At 39.6% G+C, this 20,104-nt stretch overlaps 1 protein-coding gene across 1 annotated transcript; it reads right to left on the minus strand.

The window, feature by feature from the left end:
- Nucleotides 1–571: 571 nt before the first annotated feature.
- On the minus strand, nt 572–14,976 carry LOC144662995 (uncharacterized). The gene is made up of 8 exons (XM_078523923.1): nt 14,789–14,976; nt 7,744–8,933; nt 7,092–7,268; nt 6,529–6,744; nt 5,222–5,990; nt 4,363–4,505; nt 3,270–3,539; nt 572–2,624 (listed from the first exon to the last, which is right to left on the minus strand). Exons 2-8 carry the CDS (start codon nt 8,897–8,899, stop codon nt 1,816–1,818), a joined length of 3,540 nt encoding a protein of 1,179 aa, XP_078380049.1. The 5' UTR covers nt 8,900–8,933; nt 14,789–14,976; the 3' UTR covers nt 572–1,815.
- Nucleotides 14,977–20,104: the final 5,128 nt, after the last annotated feature.

Genomic DNA, 20,104 nt, shown 5'->3' on the forward strand with positions numbered 1-20,104 from the left:
ATTTCAAAGTCTTCATGTATTCATGAACTCCTTTTAGTGTGTATATCTTGTATAAGCTAAGTTGATGGTGCAAATGTTTGCAATATTTTTAATGCAATAAAAAGTACAACCGAGTTACACCTTGCAAGAGATGTACTTGTCATTCGTTCATAAACGAAGGTCTGCTTCGTGAATACGTTATTCCAACAAACTCCCAGTGTTATTCGGTCTTTTTCCGGTAACATTTTCAAACTTTCCGCTGCATCTTCAATTGTTTCGATGACCGGAAGTATAACCAAAATTGCGTAGAAGCGTTTCGTTTTTTTACCTAATTACGCATGCAGTTTTTATCAGCCAATCAAAAAAATCATATTTTTTACCGTTACCAGGGCCACTACGTCATGTCATTTAAAAAAAATACGCGTGGCCCTGGGGAAGAGGATGGTTCCATGTCCATTGCTTCCCGCCCTCTCTCCTCCCGCTTCCCGCCCCTTTTCTCCCGGGCTCCGGCCCCCCTGTCCCCCTCCACACTCTTATCGTTAGATGCGGTTTTGAATTGTCCTTCGGGCGACTTGTAACTTGTAACTACGAGTTTAAAGGTTTTATCCCTCTGTCACTAGTTATTGATATAAGGTTATGGACTTATAATTAATGTTCCAAAATCAGTAAATAAGTAACAATGTATTGTTCAATTCATGTTGAAACTATTACAATGTGCCAATGTGCGATGTGCCGTTTTGATGACGGAGTATGTTCTTTAGTACTTAATCTACACCTACATAATGTTCCTGTTTATGACAACATGTAGCCATGCCACTCTCAAATTAGCCAATCCACAACCAGATAAAGCCGCAACGAGGTCAAAGATTTTATCCCTCGGGCTATTGATATTGACATCTAACATTTGGGCCTAAATGTAGAAAATCAGTAAAAAAGTGATTCGTTGTTCAAATCATGTTTTTAAAATGACTGGAAGCTATTACAAGGGACACTTTAAAAAGATTGTAATTTCGCGATCTGCCGTTTTGATCACGGACTATATTCTTCAGTAATGTTCCTGTTTATGACACATGTAGCCATGCCACTCTCAAATTAGCTTATCCACAACCAGAAAAAGCCGTCAGTTATGTTGTTATCGTTATGTGCTCTTTTGAATTGTCCTTCGGCGGCTTGGTAACAAAATGAGATGCGGCTACGAGTTCAAAGGTTTTATCCCTCAGCCAAATAATTGATTTAATTATATCGTTATGGACGTAATGTTACAAGTCTTAAAGTTGGTTTGGACACGGGATCAAATATTGACCTTCAACATTTGGACAGGAGTTTAAATATTGAACTTCAAGATTTGGACAGGCGTACAAATATTGAACTTCAAGATTTAAACAAGTGTTCAAATATTGAACTTCAAGATTTCGACACGCATTCAAATATTGAACTTCAAGATTTCGACACGCGTTCAAATATTGAACTTCAAGATTTCGACACGCGTTCAAATATTGAACTTCAACATTTGGACACGCGTTCAAATATAATATTGAACTTCTATATTTGGACACCTGTTCAAATATTGAACTTCAAGATTTGAAGAGGCGTTCAAATATTGAACTTTAAGATTTCTTTTGTTTGCTTGTTGTTGGACATTTAATTTAAAAAGACGATGTTTGACACGTGTTCGTTCTCTATGTTTTCAAACTAGTTATCACGTTGCGTTTGGCAGTGTGTTACAAGCACGTCGCAAATTCAGTATTTACCGGTTTATAGTTATAAGCTGCGTCCCACTAAAGGTCACTAAAATATCGTTTCAACTCTTAATCTTCCAAAAATTATTTCTTATACTTACTCACTTCGTACGGCTGCAGACAATATTGCCTTACCAAAACTAAGTATTTGATTAATTTTTCCAATATTTACTACATATCGCAAATTACGTTCCCGGTCTGAAATGATGAAGAGTTCGCCACAAGGTGTGGAACAATGTTCTTCTTTCAATCTGTCAATGATTTGCTGAGGTATTTTCAAATTGCCATACATAAAGTGTACATCGCGTTCTTGGAAAGATACCTGTCCGTAACGAACACTAGTTTTTAACAGTAGGATTTCGTTATCACCGATCTGTAACCCTTCGTTCCTGGACTTCGAGAATTCTATCAATTTTGGATTAGCGGACCATTGTAGTCTTCCATTTTTGTCTACCACGACTACTACTCCAGTCAAGGGGGTTGTACGAAATTGCTCTGAGAGTCTTTGATTAATGCGTTCCGGGACTACCAATTCGGGGTCCCATATCTGAAGATCTTCTAAACGGTATGATATCTTTCCAAAACGAAGTAAAGTCCTCAGCATAACAGGATCTCCAGACACAGTAGTAGGATGACTTGCAATTGGTTGAGCTGTAACTGAAGTCGTTTCTTGCGATCGAACTCTAGAAAGATTGGTCTGTGGAATTGGTTGGTGCACAGGTGATGTCGAGAACAAACACTGTACCAAAACATCGGGATCTACAGACAGTCTTCCGTTTTTCAACCACGCAACAAAGCCCTTTCCTTTTTCATTAATGATGCGCTCAATGGTTTGACCGACAATCGCTTCATCTTCCTTTGATTTGAAAGACAGGGTGTCGCATATCAAGACAACGACCTTTTCACCTGTGAAGGGAAGTGACAAAGGTGTAATTTGCGTGTTATCATCTCTTGTTAAGTACGACCCTTTCTTAGCACGCAAAAAAATGAAAATAACAAAGAATCTCGACCCCATGCAGCCTATGGGATACTCTACAAAATTTTATGGATACGGGAACGCACCGCCCGGAGGCCAAAACTTTTATCCTTTGGCATAAATTTTTGAAAGAAAAGGTAACCGTATCATATACCTTTCATTGTAGTGGGTACCCCGTTCTTACACCTACAGTAAAAATACTGCAGCCCCTTTCTATTTTTTTTTTAATTGAGTGAACCATTTAGGTATTCTAATGACCCAACCGTTAGGTTAGGTTCGTCTGTCCGAGACTTTTGAAAAGCCCTTTAAAATTCTTACATAACATTCCCCTGGCCTTCCCTGTACTTTAACTCTAAAAATCCCTATCCTTTTATATACACTTCAAGCCTAAAAACGATCTCCCTTTCGGGCGGACTGTCCCCGTATAGTCCACTATAGGAAGTAGAACACTCTCGGGGGAAAGTGTAAGTAAGCTCATACCTAAAAAAAAAACACCCCTGTTTTGTTGTTGTTGTTGTTGTTGTTGTTGTTTTGTTGTTGTTTTTTTTTCATTCGAGATTGAAATCCTATCTTACCAACTTTATTCGCCGCTGTTTTTAGAAGTTCATCGTAGTCATCTTTTCGTTGAGATAGATTTCCAAAGGCATCTTTGACTGCTTCGGCTTCTACCACCAAGACACAAAACTTGAGATGATGTCCGGACAAATATTGTTTTATTTGTACAGGTGGAGAGTTCTTAATTGGAGGATTTGCTGCGAGATTCAATTTGGGGACAATGTCTTGAAAAACTTGCCTCACGGCCCGCATAGACTTCTCTGACACATTACAGCCAAGGATTGCTAATTCTTGGGAGGTAAAAACAGTTACAGTGAGTAATTTGTGTGAATAAGCATTTTTTAAATTATTATATTAAGAGAGGAAGCCACTTTTTTTGTTGTTTTTTTGTTTCTTTTTTTTGTTTGTTTGGTTTTAAAATTTTTGTTTTTTTAGGGAAGAGAAAAAGGAAAAACAGAAAAAATCAAAGGAGGAAAAAAAAAAAAAATTATCCGTCCTCGGGGGCCCTCCCTTTTTTTGTTTCCGTAGCATTAAGCGACTAGGAGTATTGCTACTCTCCCCTGGATGGGATGCTAGTCCATCGCAGGGTTACCCCAAGCAGTAAATTCGCCGTTACCCATTTATACACCTGGGTGGAGAGAGGCACCGTGAGAGTAAAGTGTCTTGCCCAAGAACACAACGCAGCGCCCCGGCCAGGCCTCGAACCCGGGCCGTTCGACTCGGAGGCGAGCGCGCTAACCATTAGGCCAACGCGCCTACCACCGTGTATACAGTAGGGCCGATTTACACGGTATGACTTCTCGCATGCAACAAGCTTACCACAGACCTTAGACATGACTTAAAACCATTTAAGCGCGCGCGTCTGTCGTACGTAAGGATGTAGTGAGTTGATTTACACGACTCGATTCGTGTTGTAGTCATGGCGCAAGCGTATCGCATGCAATAATCGTAGACAAAATCGTACCGTCTAATTGTTCTCTTACTCATTCAGTTATTTATATAACATTATAATTATACTCACCCTGCAAAAAGATAACCATGTCTTGATAATACGTAAACAGGGAGCTTGCAAATTTATGATAAATTAGAATGACTAATTAACACTTCTCTAACCTGTAAGCATAGTTCTACCACTGTTTGAAAAAGGAGCGTCTTTAGACCTGGTTCCCTGCTCGCTGTCAAAAGGTGCTATGTTTCCTCTGGTTGTGCCAGTGGTTCTATCGAATAAGCTCCGTTCTCCCCCTCTTTCGACACTCGTGGAGCGACTGTGGACTTTTTGTAGCAGGGAAAGGACTGGATAAACTGTCCTCCCTTCTTTGGTCAGCGCTTTTGGAGCGCGTGAATAAGTTGTCATCTCTTCTTTGTTCAGCACTATGGAAGGGACTGGAAAAACTGTCCTCCCTTCTTTGTTCAGCACTTTTGGAGCGACTGAATAACCTTTCCTCTCTTATTTGGTCAGCACTGTGGAAGGGACTGGTGGAACTGTCCTTTCTTTTTTGTTCAGCACTGTTGTAGCGACTGAAAACGCTGTCTACTCTTCTTTGTCCAGCCTTGTTGGAGGGACTGAGCGAGCTGTCCTCTCTTTCTTCTTCAACACTGTAAGTGTTGGAGCGAATGTATAACCTTTCCTCTCTTCTTAGTTCAGCACTGTTGGCGGCGGGAATGAATAAGCTTTCGTCTCTTTGTTCAGCAGTTGGAGGGACTAAATAAAGTGCCCTCCAGACGACTGAAGTGTGGAGGGACTGAATGAGCTCCCCCCTGTCAGGCTGGAGGGACAGTGTCCCCAGCAGACTGGGGGAGGACTGTGAGCCTCCAGGGTGGGGACGCCCAGCACGAGTGGGGGACGAAGAGCTGCCCTCTCAGCAGCAATGTGGGGGGACAAAGTGTCCCTCTCAGCTCAGCACTGGTGAGGGGATGAGCTGTCCCCCAGTAGCATGTGGGGGACATAAGGGTGCTCCCGCTCAGATGTAAGTGGGAAGGACTGAATGAGCTGTCCTCTCTTCTTAGTTCAGCACTGTTGGAGGGACTAAATAAAGTGTCCTCTCTTCTTAGCTCAGCACTGTAAGTGTTGGAGGGACTGAATGAGCTGTTTTCTCTTCTTAGTTCAGCAATGTTGGAGGGACTAAATAAGGTGTGCTCTCTTCTTAGTTCAGCACTGTAAGTGTTGGAGGGACTGAATGAGCTGTCCTCTCTCCTTTGTTCAGCGCTGTTGGGGCGATTGAATAAGTTGCCCTCTCCTCTTTGTCCAGCACTGTTGTAGAAACCGTATAACTGGTCGTCTCTTCTTTGTTCAGCACTGCTGGAGCGATGGAAAGAGCTGTCCTTCCTTCTTTGTTCACCACTGTAAGTGTTGGAGCGAATAAATAACCTTTCCTCTCCTCTTTGTTCAGCGCTGTTGAAGGATCTGAATGAGCTGTCCTCTCTTCTTTGTTCAGCGCTTTTAGAACGACTGAAAGAGCTGTCCTCTCTTCTTTGTCTAGCCTCGTTGTTGGTGTTAAGTTCCTTGCCCCCAGCCTCGTTGGAGGGACTGAATAAGCTGTCCCCTTTTCTTTGTTCGCCACTGTAAGTATTGGAGCGACTGAATATCTTTTGCTCTCTTCTTTGTCCAGCACTATCGTAAAAACCGAATAGCTGGTCGTCTCTTCTTTGTTCAGCACTTTTGGAGCGACTGAATAAGTTGCCCTCTCCTCTTTGTCCAACACTGTTGTAGAGACCGTATTGCTGAATTGAGCTTTCCTCGCCTATAACAACAGTAAAACAAGTTTATACAAAGAACTGAAGCAAAACGCTCTAGTCTCAGGGCAGGTAGAAGCCCAAGCCTATCTAACGTACAATGCATTCAGTCCTTTAAATGCTCCGCTTTGTAGGTGGTCTATATGCCTCGCTTGATACTACGAAGTTAATTCGTTTCAAACTGAGCCTATTGATGACAAAGGGGGATTTGACTGACACAATCAGTTTTTTTGTCTGCTTCTAAATATTGAACATGATGGTTTTTTTTTCTGGTCTGACTCCCTCTTTATGAAGAACCCCGTTTACTGGAGCAGTCCTCCTTAACAAGTTTGTTTCATGACAGCACAGTTTATATGTACGTTTATAGGATCATTGGTATACTGTAAGTACACTGCCAGTAACATCAAAAGGCAAATCCGAACGATAATGTACAAAAATACTGATATAAAGATAAACAAGGTTAAACGGAAAGAGATAATTAGACAGTTATATATATTCGGCGCGCCCCGTATCAGCAAGTAAACAGCTAGAAAACACTCTTCTTACCTTCGAGCTTAGTTCTCCCAGTTCTTGAAGGAGTCATTTCTTTAGGCCTGGCTCCTTGACTGATGTCGGAGCTACTGCTACATTCTCTTCTTTGTTCAGCTGCGGGCTGATCTTCCTGCAAAGTACTTGCTTGTCTCGATGATCTTATTGATTGGCCGTTCATCTGTTTTCCTCCAGGTGCCGATACACTCTCCGGCAGCGGCATCTCAAGTTTATCTTAAGATTAATAGTACCCAGTTAGGGGCGAGATGCCACAAAAATTCACTACCTACTCCGCTTCCCAAAACATATTGTGGAGAACTGAAAAACGCGTAACAAAGGTCACGCGGGATCTTCCCCACCGTACTTCCCCTCCGTACCCCTAATGAACAAAAATCTCATGTACATAAGTTCTTTCTATAAAATTGTAAATATTCCAGTTTCGTCTCAGTGTGGATTATATATTTGGCTTGATTCTACAAGTCTATTCTTTTCACACATGCAAAGGCCATGGACAACAACGCGTAATGAAACTGGGCTCAGTCGTTGCGCAAATTAATTGTTCCACGGATTTGATTACGCACCTTTCAAAACTTCTGTCGATTGTTCTGGGATCTCAATTAAAACTGCTTGGTTCCCTTCAACTTTCGAAGAAGCTACTGCCTGTTCTTCTTGCGAACCCTTTTCCGACGTTTTACCTTCAGTTTGACCTCTATTTTGCGAAGGAACAACGGCTTCTGGATCCACAGCACTTCCTGAAACTTTAAATACAACTACAATTTAGATCAAACAGTAGTGAAACCATGTCATTTATCTCACCGCCTTCGTAGCCCTTGAAGACAATTTTTTCTTTCTCTCGCCTAGCTCCTTGTTCATGCATGGTGGACCGTAGTTACTGCAGGCAGGCGCCCTCTCAATTTGTTGAACAGCACAATTGTACATTCAAAAGATCTTTCTCGGAATTAAACTTTTAGACAGTTTACGTTAAAGTAGATCCGAAAGAATAAACGCAACAACCCTTATGAGAAATTACTTCAGTGTTATTCTGATTTCTTAAACCTGTAAGGGCACGAAGATTAACTCAAAAAATTGGGGAGTTCGAGAAAACTGGGATAAAATTGCACTGTTCGACCAAGGAAAGGGAAGCCATCTTCGGTTGGAGTTATGGAGCGAAAATCAAGGGCTCGAGAAATCAGGATTCCCTTGTATATCAGAGAAATACTATTAACAACTCACCGTTAACCAAGCGTATTAACATTTCCACAAGATCGTTGCACTGTTTTTCCCAGCTGTACTTCTCAGCATAGCGTGTCCGTAGTTCTTGACACTCCTTAATTGCTGTCTCGATGCCTTTTCCTCGCACACCTTTGATAGCCTCAGCCCACTGTTCAGGATCCTCAGAATCTACAATCCAGGAAGAGCCAGTAGGTATTTCTTGCAGGGCTTCTCCAAATCCACTGTTTTGACTGACAAGGAATGGCAGGCCAGCAGATAGGGCTTCTAGGGCTGTCAAACCAAATCCTTCAGTTCTTGAAGGTATAATAGCAAGATTCGCTGTAGACAACTGTGTAGCAAGATCATCACGATTTTCAAGATAGCCTTTTACAGTCAGTTGACTTCGCCTTAAGCCTTGCTCCAGTAACTTATCTGCCACTTGCTCCTCGTTTCCGATTGGTGCACCTACAAAGACGAGATGGCAACTTCTATCATTCAATTCAGCGACCGCTTTAGCAGCAATATCGAACCCTTTAAGTTCGAAATCTTCTTTGTCACCACGTCCAAATGCCAGAACCCAAAACTCCTTTCTTCCTTGAGTGCTTGGCTTTAAACCAGATAATTCAGCAAATATACCTGGTGTAAGATTGAAGACATTTTTGCCACTGCTGCTGAGGTATCTTGAGTAGACCTCATACAATTTGGGACCAACTGCTACTACAAGATCAGCAATTTTACACAGGTTCACTTCAGTCCATTGTTTTCCATCACCTTTAGAGATAGCACCAGAGTAATCTTTAAACATGGCAAGTTTATCAGGAGCTGTATGCACAACTTGCACCCATGTGCAATTGTGACTTTCCCTGATCACTTGAGCTTGTCTTCCGAGCTTTACCCCATGTCCAATGATTATGTCAATGGCTAGATCACCCGGTGGGAAACACAACCAGTCAATTGATTCAAAACCAGGTCGCTCTTTAGCCTTTACAATGCTTATATTATGAATGCTAGCTGCCTTCTTGTCGTCTTCGGCGCATTTTGGAACAAAGAAAGTGACTCTTACTTTGGGGTGTTTAGCCAACTGTATAGCCAACTCTCTGTTGATGGTTGACAGACCACCTTTGGTAGACTTCCATTCGTCTGCCAAGAGGGTTATCCGTAAAGTTCTACCAGACATGACGCTGGAAACGTTTATGTAGTTATAAAACCTCCTACAGAAAAAGAAATAAAAATAGGACTTGAGTACTTTTAATCAAAGTCTCTTCGAGATACCGACTTTTTTGCATGAAGTATGAGTCGAAGGTTTATCATGTCATTGTTCTTCGAACTTATCATTACAGTTTCGTTGTAGTTTAGTTTAACAATTTCCTATCTTCGCGGAGGAAATGCAGCCATATAATTTTGTCAAAAATGGCTCGTCCGCGCCGGGTATTTATACACATATTCCTTAACATTACACAAGTAAAGTAAAACAGTGCAAATTTCACCGAGATCTGACAATTCTATACTTAAAAATTGCAAGAAACTTTCGAGACAGTCGATTACGGCAGCGAAATTAGCAAATGAAACAGCAAAATATGCGTTCGACGCTTTGTTTTTGCGACGACATATTTGAATTGTTATAGGTAGACCGCTGTTCAATGTGTTCAAGGCCGTATCGTTACGATTGCTCCACGAAAAAGCACGAAAAAAATACGGATATTTCCGACTACTGTCGGAGAAAACATTGCGCATATAATTGCAGCGTAAACAAATCGATACACTCAAGCTGCGTTTTGTCTAGGCTTTGCGAGGGTCGGATATCAAGACAGCTTCTTAGTGGGCTTAAAAAGGATTAAACAAAAGCCATATATACAGTGAATGCCTTCGAATTATATTTGAAGATGAAATACGAAAGAATTTTGCTATCTTTGACTGAAATTCCACTCGAACTGCGTAGATACGATCGCATGTTGTAAAGCCGATTCATGCAACATTGCTGTCAACGCGCGTTCACGTCCCTAACGACCTAGGCTGATGACGAAATAGCGAAATAGCGACCAAATTTGGCCTTATTTTTAACCGCTCCTAAGCTAAAAGAAGCCCCCATCTTTTGCATTTGTTTTAACTTCAATAATATCTTTGAAAAGAGCGAGTTTTTTAGTATGGTTTATTTTTGACGTTTGTAATTTTTAAACGATGTAAGTGCTAGTGATTATTTATTCGTGTTTTAGTTACGCAATCCATTGTTTGTGCGACGTTTGTAAATGTGACAAGTCACGTTTTTTCCACGAGATCGCAAGTGATCACCCACAGCGGAAAGTAATCCCTTGAGAAATTAAAACAGTCCCTTGAGAAATTAAAAAAGTCCCTTGAGAGTTAACAAGAATGTCCAAATTTTGCCCACATAACCGCTATTCTCCTACTTTTGCTTGTAAACAAGCAAAAAAAGTCGAAAAAAGGAAACTTTCACATCATTTTACATTTATATCTTTAGTAGCCTTGTAAAAACTTAATAAAATCGAGAACAAGAAAAGACGTTGCCTTCAATGGCAGGAAACACAATTACAGCAAAAAGCCCTAAAGTGTGACTAGTCATTATCCAATCAGAAGTGAAGGGCAGTTGACTTCTGCTTGGATTAAATTTGTACCAAAGAATGTGAATAAAAGAAAAGCGGTCACTTTGCTGCCAACAACAACACTTGATCGATCTTACGTTTTTCTTGATTTCAATGTGTTTAATTCAGAATTGCATCGTTTCTTTGCCCATGATGTTCCTGTGCATGTAACTGCGTTCAAACTCAAGTGTAGAAGACATTTTACCTTTCAGTCATAACTGTATGCATTTTACCTTTCAATCATTACTGCATGGAAATCAAATACTAGCATGGAACGCCACGTGCAAGTTAACAGAAATAGATGCATCTGGCCATGCATCTATTTCACGGGGGATATGAAATTTCAACGGTTAGCCTAACGGTTGGATAGGCCATTTCGATATATTAATATTCTAACTTGGCTCCGGGGTTGGGGGAAAAAAAAAAAATTTCCGGGTTTTTTAATAAATTTATTTTTTTTTTTTTTTTTCCCCCCACCCCCCGAAACAATATATATATATAAATTAACTCGGTTATTAGGGAGTGTTCATTATTCATGATTAAGGGGTTGGTTAAATAAGAGGGATGGGCAGAGAAGTTATCCTTTGGGGGTCATTAAAGTTTCAAGATAATTGGAGGGGAGGGGAAGGTCATTAAAGTTGTCTTATTTCTCGTGGACCCCAATATTATTTAAATTCTGAAAACGTCATTGATATACCATCAGAAAGCCTTTTCATGCCAAGCATAAAATGACTATAGACTATATGAGTCGAATCCTAGATATTGACCTTGAATGTCTTGGTAGTTTGAGCTAATTTTTTATGTTTTCCTCAAAGGTTAAGTTTAAGCATGCTGGTAGCCGAGGTAATGTGGAAGCTTATGTACTCACAGTGCTAACAAACTAACTAGCTTCATCAACAGATACACAAATTAAAGAAACAAACAAATTGTCACATAAGCGTTACTAACGAAAGACGTAAATTATTAAATATTCAGGGCTCTAAAAAGTGTTGTCTGGTCGTCCAGGACAAGTAACGTTTCATTTTCACTTTAAAGGGCAAGGGCCCAGGCATGTTGTCTGTCAACTTATTCATAAAAAAAGGAAAATAAAACAAGTATGCAACTCTCCATGGCAAGCAAAATTGAGAGCTGCTTGACTGAAGCGAAGGTCAAGCTCAAATCCCCCACGCCCCCAGTTTTTTATAGCCCTCAGAAACTAGTAAATTCCTGTTAGTACTGACAAAATGTTCCCATGAGGGTACAATTTTTTTTTTAACTTAACTTAAATAAGGAAGGGTTTCCAATTTACTTAGTTTGGGGGTTGATGATTTCTAATTTTTTTCCCTTAAATTTTATAGAAGTCTTCTGCCCTTTGATGGCCTACGTGAATTTTTTCTGCCACTCCCCCTCCCAACCCCCAGTCTGAGAGTACCCTAAAGACCATAGTAATAACCATGACCTCTCTCCTCTAAAAAGGTTGACACAAGAACTTGTTTATTTAGTCTCACCATTTGACATTTTATAACATTTGCTTTCTAATTTAAAGAGAAACATTTTTTTACAATCCCTTACAAAAAAAGTTGTATAAAAGATACAACTCAGAACTGATATTCACTGCATGACTGGCCACTGCAGCAAAAACGTTGATTTTATCTTGTAAAATTAGGATATTCAATCATGGCTGTTTGGTTTGCCAAGGTGGTGGAGATGACACTGTCATTTGTGGATGAAACAGTAAAAGTGAAGGGACCCTGAGTGAGAGTGAGAGTGATGGCGACTGTGAACTTGGACCATTATGATATCAGTAAAGAAAAGGTGCAGCACTCCAAGTCAATGAAGTGCACCATGTTTTGCAGTCAATAACTGAATTGTAATCAGCTTGTACAACTTTCACCACCTTAGTCTAGCTTTATCACCACTTGTATAAAAAAAATACTTTTTTGGAAACTTTTACAATCACAACACGAAAAAAAAAAGTTCTGGGAGATAAAGTAGCTACCACTGTGAGTTTGTTATTTATTAATTTATTGGAATGATTTTATTTATTTATTTGAGTTACACAACATCATAAAGAACTCTTGTGTACAGATTTATTCAATGACCAAAAACTGGAATCTTTTAGGTCCCCCCCCCCCTGCTTATCTTGTCTTACCTTTGAGAAAATTATACAAGTCCCCCAAACCCCGTTCCCCCCCCCCCACAGAAAATTGTGACCCCTCAAAATCATCATTCATACCCCCTCCCCCCCCCCTAGCTAAATTATGAACCTTCCCTGTTATTTAAATTTTGGGGGTGGTTATTAAGATTATAATAAGAAGTTGAGCCACACAAAATGCAACCCACACCCAAACCATAAATAATGAACACTCCATTTGCAGATAAACAGATTATTTACCAATGTCAAAACATTATATCTATATACTGAGTATTAGTATATACTAAAACAGTGGATAGCGCTTTTGGCGCACGCTTATTGGCTACTCAAACCCGGAATATTCTTTGCTATTCACCCCCGAGCAACGCACACGAGAAAATTGTAATCTTTGAAGGGGAAAAATAGTAATCAATAATTATTATCACACTGCTTTTGTATATAGTAAAACAACTTTTTACCTCAGTGTCCGAGTTGGTGGCCAGTGGTGGATATTTACCTCGCCACTTCACAGCTCAGTAAATATCCACCACTAGCCACCTCTACTTTGGTGAATAGTTGTTAATTATCTATCTAAGAAAAGAGGTATATTAACTGTGCTTTCTTTGATAAATCTGATAAATGGAACAACGTTAACGTTCATATTGTATAGTATTCTAGTAATGAATGTAAATGTAGGAAAAATTCTAAGTGAGGCAAGTACTATTGATAGTTATAGTTCACCACTAAATTTTCTCCGATTATGATTGGTTTAAATTGAACACGTGACGCGATAGTGCCCGTCCGTCGGAGGGCACTATCAGCCCATAGTGCCCTCCCGTGAAAAATGCCCGGATCGATAGTGCCCGCCCGGACTGTTTTTTGTAAACAAGTTGCCTGCAGACAAAAAAAAAAACAACCAAATCACTCATTTAGTGGGTTTCTCGTTTGTTTTGTTTCGTTTGTTAAATTTCGGCTTTCAATTAGTTTTTTATCCTCAAAAGTAAAAATAATTCACGATGCTTGTTTTTGTATGTGCGCGCGGAAGAAAATTTACTGGTGAACAATAAAGACAATAGAGTGACTCTCGGAACATCGTCTGATAGTTGCCCCTTGGAATTTGATGTTCTTAAAACTAGATATTGCCCCGAGCCGCTCTCGGGCTAATATTTGTTTTAAGAACATCAATTTCCGCGGGGAACTACAGCCGATAGTTCCTCGACAGAAACACTCTATTGTTAAATTATTCTTGCTTAATAGTGTTAAGCAAGAATAAGTTTTTCTATATCTTGCCCTTCTCCTTTTCCTTCTCTAATGTAACAGTTACAAAATGCTGTAACTTAACATGAAGTTAAGGGAAAACGAAATACAAAAAAATAAAATACAAATATATTATATTAGTGAAATAATTATTGTACATTATAAACACTGTCAGTGATGTTTGAAAACAGTTTAAACTGGAAGACAAGTTTAATTGGTATGATATGCTGTTTTACAACTAAAGTTGCTTGCGAAAAACACTGTTATTGTTAGAACAACTTATTGAATTCGAAACTGCACAAGAGTGTCCAGAATAATTAAAGACTTTTATAACTCTTGCTCAGTTATTATTTTTTAACTTGTAGATCGGTTTGCTGGGTTATTTCAAAATAGACTTTTTCCACAACTTCAGTATACTTCCACTATCCAATTTTTTTCTTAACGAAAACTTGCCATGTCACGCGAGTGAGTCACATGTCACGCGAGCAATATTAACGTACAGTTGACGGCAAGCAGTCGTCTTTCTAGTATATATAGTTTATGGAACGAGGCAAATGCAGAATCACATTAATTTGACAAAGTATAAAATACCTGTTGGGAGGTTTGAGATGGAGAAACAAATACAAGTAACTTTAAATTAGTTGGATTTGCATTCAACATGGAAAGATGATTCAAAGAAATCCTCTTATCGGCTACAGCAGGGAAAATCAACAAATCAGTTTACAAGCATCTCTATAGTTATATTAATGGAGCCTTGGTTCTTAGTAATGCCAGTCTGATTTATTAGTGCTTGATCAATTGTACTAACTCCATGTACACTCGAGTGTCAGAGGAAACACTGTCAATGGTGACCTTCGTGTCCACAGCACATGCAAAGTTCTACATCGGTCACTGCATAACAAACACGCTGAACTGACGAGTTCTGGTCGAAATCTAGTTCAAGCTAAAACTCATTCCCGGTGCAGAGCGCTGATTGTTTTATAAAAGGATTGCAATCGAATAACAGCACAACATTTGCGATCCTTAACATAAATACTGAACAATTAGGAAATAAAATAAACGATATCGTCGAGAACGTACTTCCAAAACAAAGACTTACCATAATTTCTACCACGTCAAAAGCAGGAGCAACATTTGATTGGAAAGTAACTTTCTCTCATTCGACTGAAATGAACCAAGCTAAACAGATCATATAAGAATTAACGGGCTGTTAGCAGGCGGACTTGGGATCCACTTACACAGTCCTTGAATCAGACTTGCTCGTGAAAAACTCAAGAGCAGTTTCTGTCGCCATCTTAACGAACCCAGATGCAAATTAAAGGAGCAAAGGCTCCTGGGATATTAGAGTGTCACGCGACCGGTTCCTAACTGGTCACGAAATGTAACAGGTTTCCACAAAAAATGTATATCTTTCCCGAGTTGTTCATTTTTTTTCCTGCAGCAGAGCAGGAAAAATAAAATTCAAAAAATGAAATATACCACTTCATTTTATTACAAATACACAGCTGAAGTCAATTTTATTCAATTTTTAAAATATTAACAAAAGCAATATTAATGGCGAAATTTGAATATCTATATTGGCAAGTTGTGACCACGCAAACAATCACAAACATAAATATACAATTATTTACAGAAGGCATGCAACTTCGATATTGAAGTATCGGGTACCTCTTCAGGAACTTTATAGCTAAAGAATATATTTTCTCGACCCGCTTACATCAGAGCTCTCAGTCCTCAAAAAAACATTCCGCAAACTAAAGTCTAAACGTGAGTGTAAGCTTGCCGATATACTATGATCTGTACCACCAGCCGGGGCAATTGATCTAATTTTCGCTCAAATTTGTCCACGTGAAAACCGGAACTTGGCAACTTACTCGAGCAAATTTGAATTGAATGTTGCAAGATGCTTCGATCAAACAGTATTGGTACACTACGCCGCAACGTTGTAAAGTTCCCATCAAAAGAACACCAGGTTTGACTGTAATGGAGACGGCGAAGGCGTCGCTGTTACATGGGGTAACCCCCCCTGCCTCGCATTCTTTTATTCCGAGCTGCAAGGGTTTTTAAATGTATATCAGAATTCAATAACGCATTTATTTTATAAACGACACTCAACGTTTCCTTCATGATATGAGATATTCTTTAAAGCCTACCAAATCATCCTTTATTTCAGTATTTTCAGGTTACAGTGACAATTTTGTCACGCAAGAATACAATACTTCCGATATTATCCGGCAGAACGTAAGGTAAATAGTTGTCAACCCGTTTGCTAGGTAGATTTTTGGTGTGGCACCCATGCCCAACTGTTGCGCTTTCGTGACATGATACAACAAATTTCGTTTTATTAATTTATAGCTAATTTATCTATACATTTTGTTACGAAAAATACCCTACATTTTAACGATGTATGATTTAGTTACTAACTCTTTTCCATACTTTGTTGACTTTATTAAAGATACCATCATGTACTCGATCCTTTAGTTCAGTTTCTACTCTGAGTGTTAAGTTCCCTTTCGTATCAATAATAAGGCAGAGTTCGCAATTGGGCACCGACCAATATTCACGCTCTAAACACTCAATAAAGTACTGAAAGATTTCAAAACCTGGAGAAATGAGTTCTACATCTTCTTTCTCAAAAGAAACCTTCCCATAACGGAGACGAGTTTTCAACTTGCATTGAGAATTTCATTGGAAGCGATTTGTGATCCTTCTTCACCTTTTGGCAACTCATTCGACTTTGGATTACCGGAGCATTGTACACATAGTTGGTTTTCGTCACCATTCACCAACACGATTCTCACTTCAGCTTCGTAGATGCTACCATAGTTTTCCAACAGAAAGTCCTTTAAAAGATCCGGGACTTCGAATCTGGGGTGCAAGATTTCAGTCTCCCCTGGCTGGTAAGATAGCCTGCCATTGCATCGTCTACTCTTCAGCATGACACGCTCTTCAGTAACATCAGGAGGATACCTTGGTTGGATGGCCACAGCTCCATGTAGCTGCTGCGTATTTTGTTCATCTCATGTACGTTTAATTTCCCTTTCAGACGTTCTCAACACGTGATCCCCTGATAAATCTATTTTGGTGTAACACGAGTCATCTCTGCCACTGATAGAACTCCGGAATAAACCGCTCACTGTTCTTTGTTCAGCAACGTTAGAGCAACTGAATGGGCTGCCCTCTGTCAGTCTTTGTTCAACGCTGTTGCATTGTTTGTATGAGCTGCCGTCTGCGCTTTCTTTAGAGCTGTTGGTAGTACTCAATATAATACGACTTCATCCGTTCTTTGTTTAGAGCTGCAGTTTGAGCAATTGAATGAGCTGCCCCCTGTTATTTTTTCAACGTTGTTGGGCTGATTGTATATGAGCCGTTGGAGATCCTGAATAAGCGGTCCACCCTTCTTTGTTCAGTGCTGCTGGAACGACTGAATCAGCTGCACAGGATTTACTTGTGAGGATTTCGTCAATTTATAGCAGAGCGACTGCCCTTGCTATAATTTATGCCGACTTTCTCGCCCCGCTCCCCCGCTCGAGACGATCGGACGAGAACCGGTGCTTTCTTTAATTTTTGAACTTTTTCTTTTTTTCTTAATTATAATTTCCCATTTTTAGTTTTCCCATTTCATTTTCCCATTCCACATTAATTTTCTTAGTTTTAGTATCCTCCCTTTTATATACCTTAGCCGGTAAGCCCACTATAGGATGTTGCCCCCGGGTATCGGGTACAAACGCGAGCGAAAACTGGGGAGAGTGCAAAAATCCCGTGGGTGGCGGGGCGGGATGCTTGTAAACCAAGATGGCGGCCCGTCGGACTGAACGATCGATCTCTACGACTTCACGGAAAAATAGGGGACTGTGAACAGTCTAGGTATCGGTCACCGGATAGGCTTGTGGGTATTGCTCATTCTTATTACCCGGCTCATAGAGAATTGCGAGTGCTACTTATAAGGATAGAGTAGCAATCACGATCTCCACTACTCGTAGTGAAGTGAATGGCAATGGTGTTGAAAGGGCCTATGTCGCGGGGATTTCCCAGATTTTTGGACTAAACTGTTCTGAAGTAAGTGGTAGGCAACTTTACCCATGAATAACATTATCTTCGAACATTTAGCTGAAGATATAACCTTTATTTGGGGATAGAAATAAAACTAAACACGCTTTTAAACAGTTTCAGTGCTCTAAAATAGCAATTGGATCATTATTTTTAAGTTTCCTACGAAACAAATATAAATTTTGGCTGTTCAAAAATCTGTTAAAATTCGTGACATAGTCCCTTTAATTTTAATAACAGCGTTAATAATTAAAAAAAAATAAAATGTTACCAGGAAATTAAAGTTGTACATTAAAGACATTTTATTTTCTCCCCATTACACTAATAACGCATGTACAATTTCGTCGAACTAAAATTTATGCATACATGATAGAAACTACAAAAAATTACGAAAAGGAAATCTAACTGAGAAAGAATAACAATTTCGATTACTGTCGTTATTCGCCTATGTGTAACTTTGGTTCATTAAAACTAAATACCACAACAATACTTTATTGCATAGTGATTAAAGTTGCCAAGCCTTGCATAGTTTCATTTTTTTTTTTTTTTTTGCTTTTCTTAGCTATGAATAGTTCTATTTTGTGTATAGCTCTAAGTTTAATTTTTAGCAGCGTCAAGACCGGACTGCCTTTCCTGCAGCGGCATCTAACTGTAGTTAGATGTCCCCAATTAGCATACATCGTATGCTAGCGCTAGCGGTTTTGACACGTTAATAAAGTTATTATCTAATCTTGTGCTCGACCTCACTCATGATGCCCAAAAGAATCATTTTTTTATTATTATTATTCCGATTTCTCAGTATATTGATTTCATTTAGCCTAGTTGTTACCGTCATTGTTACTTTATATTGTCCTTACTTAGTTCACTGGGTAACTGCCTTTTTTAGCCGACACAAATATACTCACGTTATGCATGATATACAAGAGCATATACCGTTTTAAAATTAAAACAAACGGCGAAAACCATTTTTTTTTTATTTCATAAACTCAAGTCATACGAGCACGATGCCTGGTTACTTTTTTCGGCGTGATAGCATTTATTCCTGACTATCACTTTAGGGTGGCACGGTGGTGCAAAAAAAAAAAAGGATTGGTTGGCATGGTGGCCTATTGGTCAGAGAACTGGACTCCGGATTGAGCGGTCCGTGTTCAAGCCCTGACCGGGGACAGAGCGTTGTATTCTTGGGCAAGACACTTTACTCTTATAGTGCTCCTCTCCGCCCAGGTGTATAAATGGGTACAGGCAAATTTAATAAGTAAGTAAGTAACTTTATTTAACGAGGGGAAAACACCTTACAGTCGTAGACTGATAACCCTGTGGCCCTCGACTAAATAATTGAAATATAAATTACAACTATTTAAAAATACCTAACCATGAATAATAACAAATTAAGTATTAAATTGGTAAAATTGATAAAATCAATAAAATAGACTACAATTTTGTTGGTTCGTGCAAAAAGAGTAAATAGAGACACTTAGGAATTGAGAAATGGTCAATATTTGCGTACTCCTCCTTTATAAATTTATATGCTGGGCATTCATCATTCCATCCATCAGTTTTATTTACCCCGGCTGGGATTTGCAGAGTAGCTTATACAGCTATTATCTCTGAGCATTTCAACAGTGCACACAGTATAACGTGCAAAGACCAGACAACAACATAAACCTGCGATGGACTAACATACCATCAGGATGGAATAGAAATGTTACTAGCCTCTTCATGCTAGAGAGCCTTTACAACAATGATGACCCCATGTAGTCTTTGTCCAAATGCTGGGTTCCGATTCATCTCTTTTGCACTGCTGGCTTGTCCACCTCCATAATAAACGATCTCATCACCAGACTGGCGTTTTCCGTACAGAATGTTCTCAAACTCGGCAATTTTGTTAGCACTGTAGTTGAAGAATCCCCTGGTGTCGACCAAGTGGAAGAACATCTCTGGCAGGTAGTCCTCAAGTATAATGGTCGATCCCTCCCTGTGCCGCTGTGATTTCCGGGATGCATAACTTTTCAGTTTGTCTCAAAGCTCGTTCACACGTGTCGATAAAATAGGTTCTTCCCGATCCACAGGCGTCAAACACTCCGATCCTTAGCTGGGTTACATCTTCAATTTGTACTCCAATCAAGTCTAGTCTTTTCTCTAAATCTGTAATTGAACAGTTCATCCCGGCGTCGACAGAGTTCTGCCTCCAACTGCAAACGTTTCAGGTTTTCTTGTCTTCTCTTTTCCTCTTCAAGCTCCGTTCTCTGCATCTCTCTTAGGTGTTCCTCGTGTTGTCTGTTTTCTTCGTTTGCTTTCCGTTTTTCGCTTAAAACGCGTATTTTATTATCAACCTGTTGTTGCAATCGTTTCATCGCCAGCTGTA

This window comes from Oculina patagonica, chromosome 8 (genome assembly GCF_052425735.1).
Source record: "Oculina patagonica isolate OP01 chromosome 8, crgOcupat, whole genome shotgun sequence".
Taxonomy (NCBI): domain Eukaryota; kingdom Metazoa; phylum Cnidaria; class Anthozoa; order Scleractinia; family Oculinidae; genus Oculina; species Oculina patagonica.

What these genes read in the sequence shown, in the direction of transcription:
- LOC144662995 (XM_078523923.1), bottom strand. Translation starts at nt 8,899, where the DNA reads ATGTCTGGTAGAACTTTACGGATAACCCTCTTGGCAGACGAATGGAAG. An exon ending in ATCGACAGAAGTTTTGAAAG is followed by an intron (nt 6,745 to 7,091) that starts GTGCGTAATCAA and finishes ATTAATCTTAAG; the next exon opens with ATAAACTTGAGATGCCGCTG. An exon ending in AGCTCATTCAGTCCTTCCCA is followed by an intron (nt 4,506 to 5,221) that starts CTTACATCTGAG and finishes CAGTCGCTCCAC; the next exon opens with GAGTGTCGAAAGAGGGGGAG.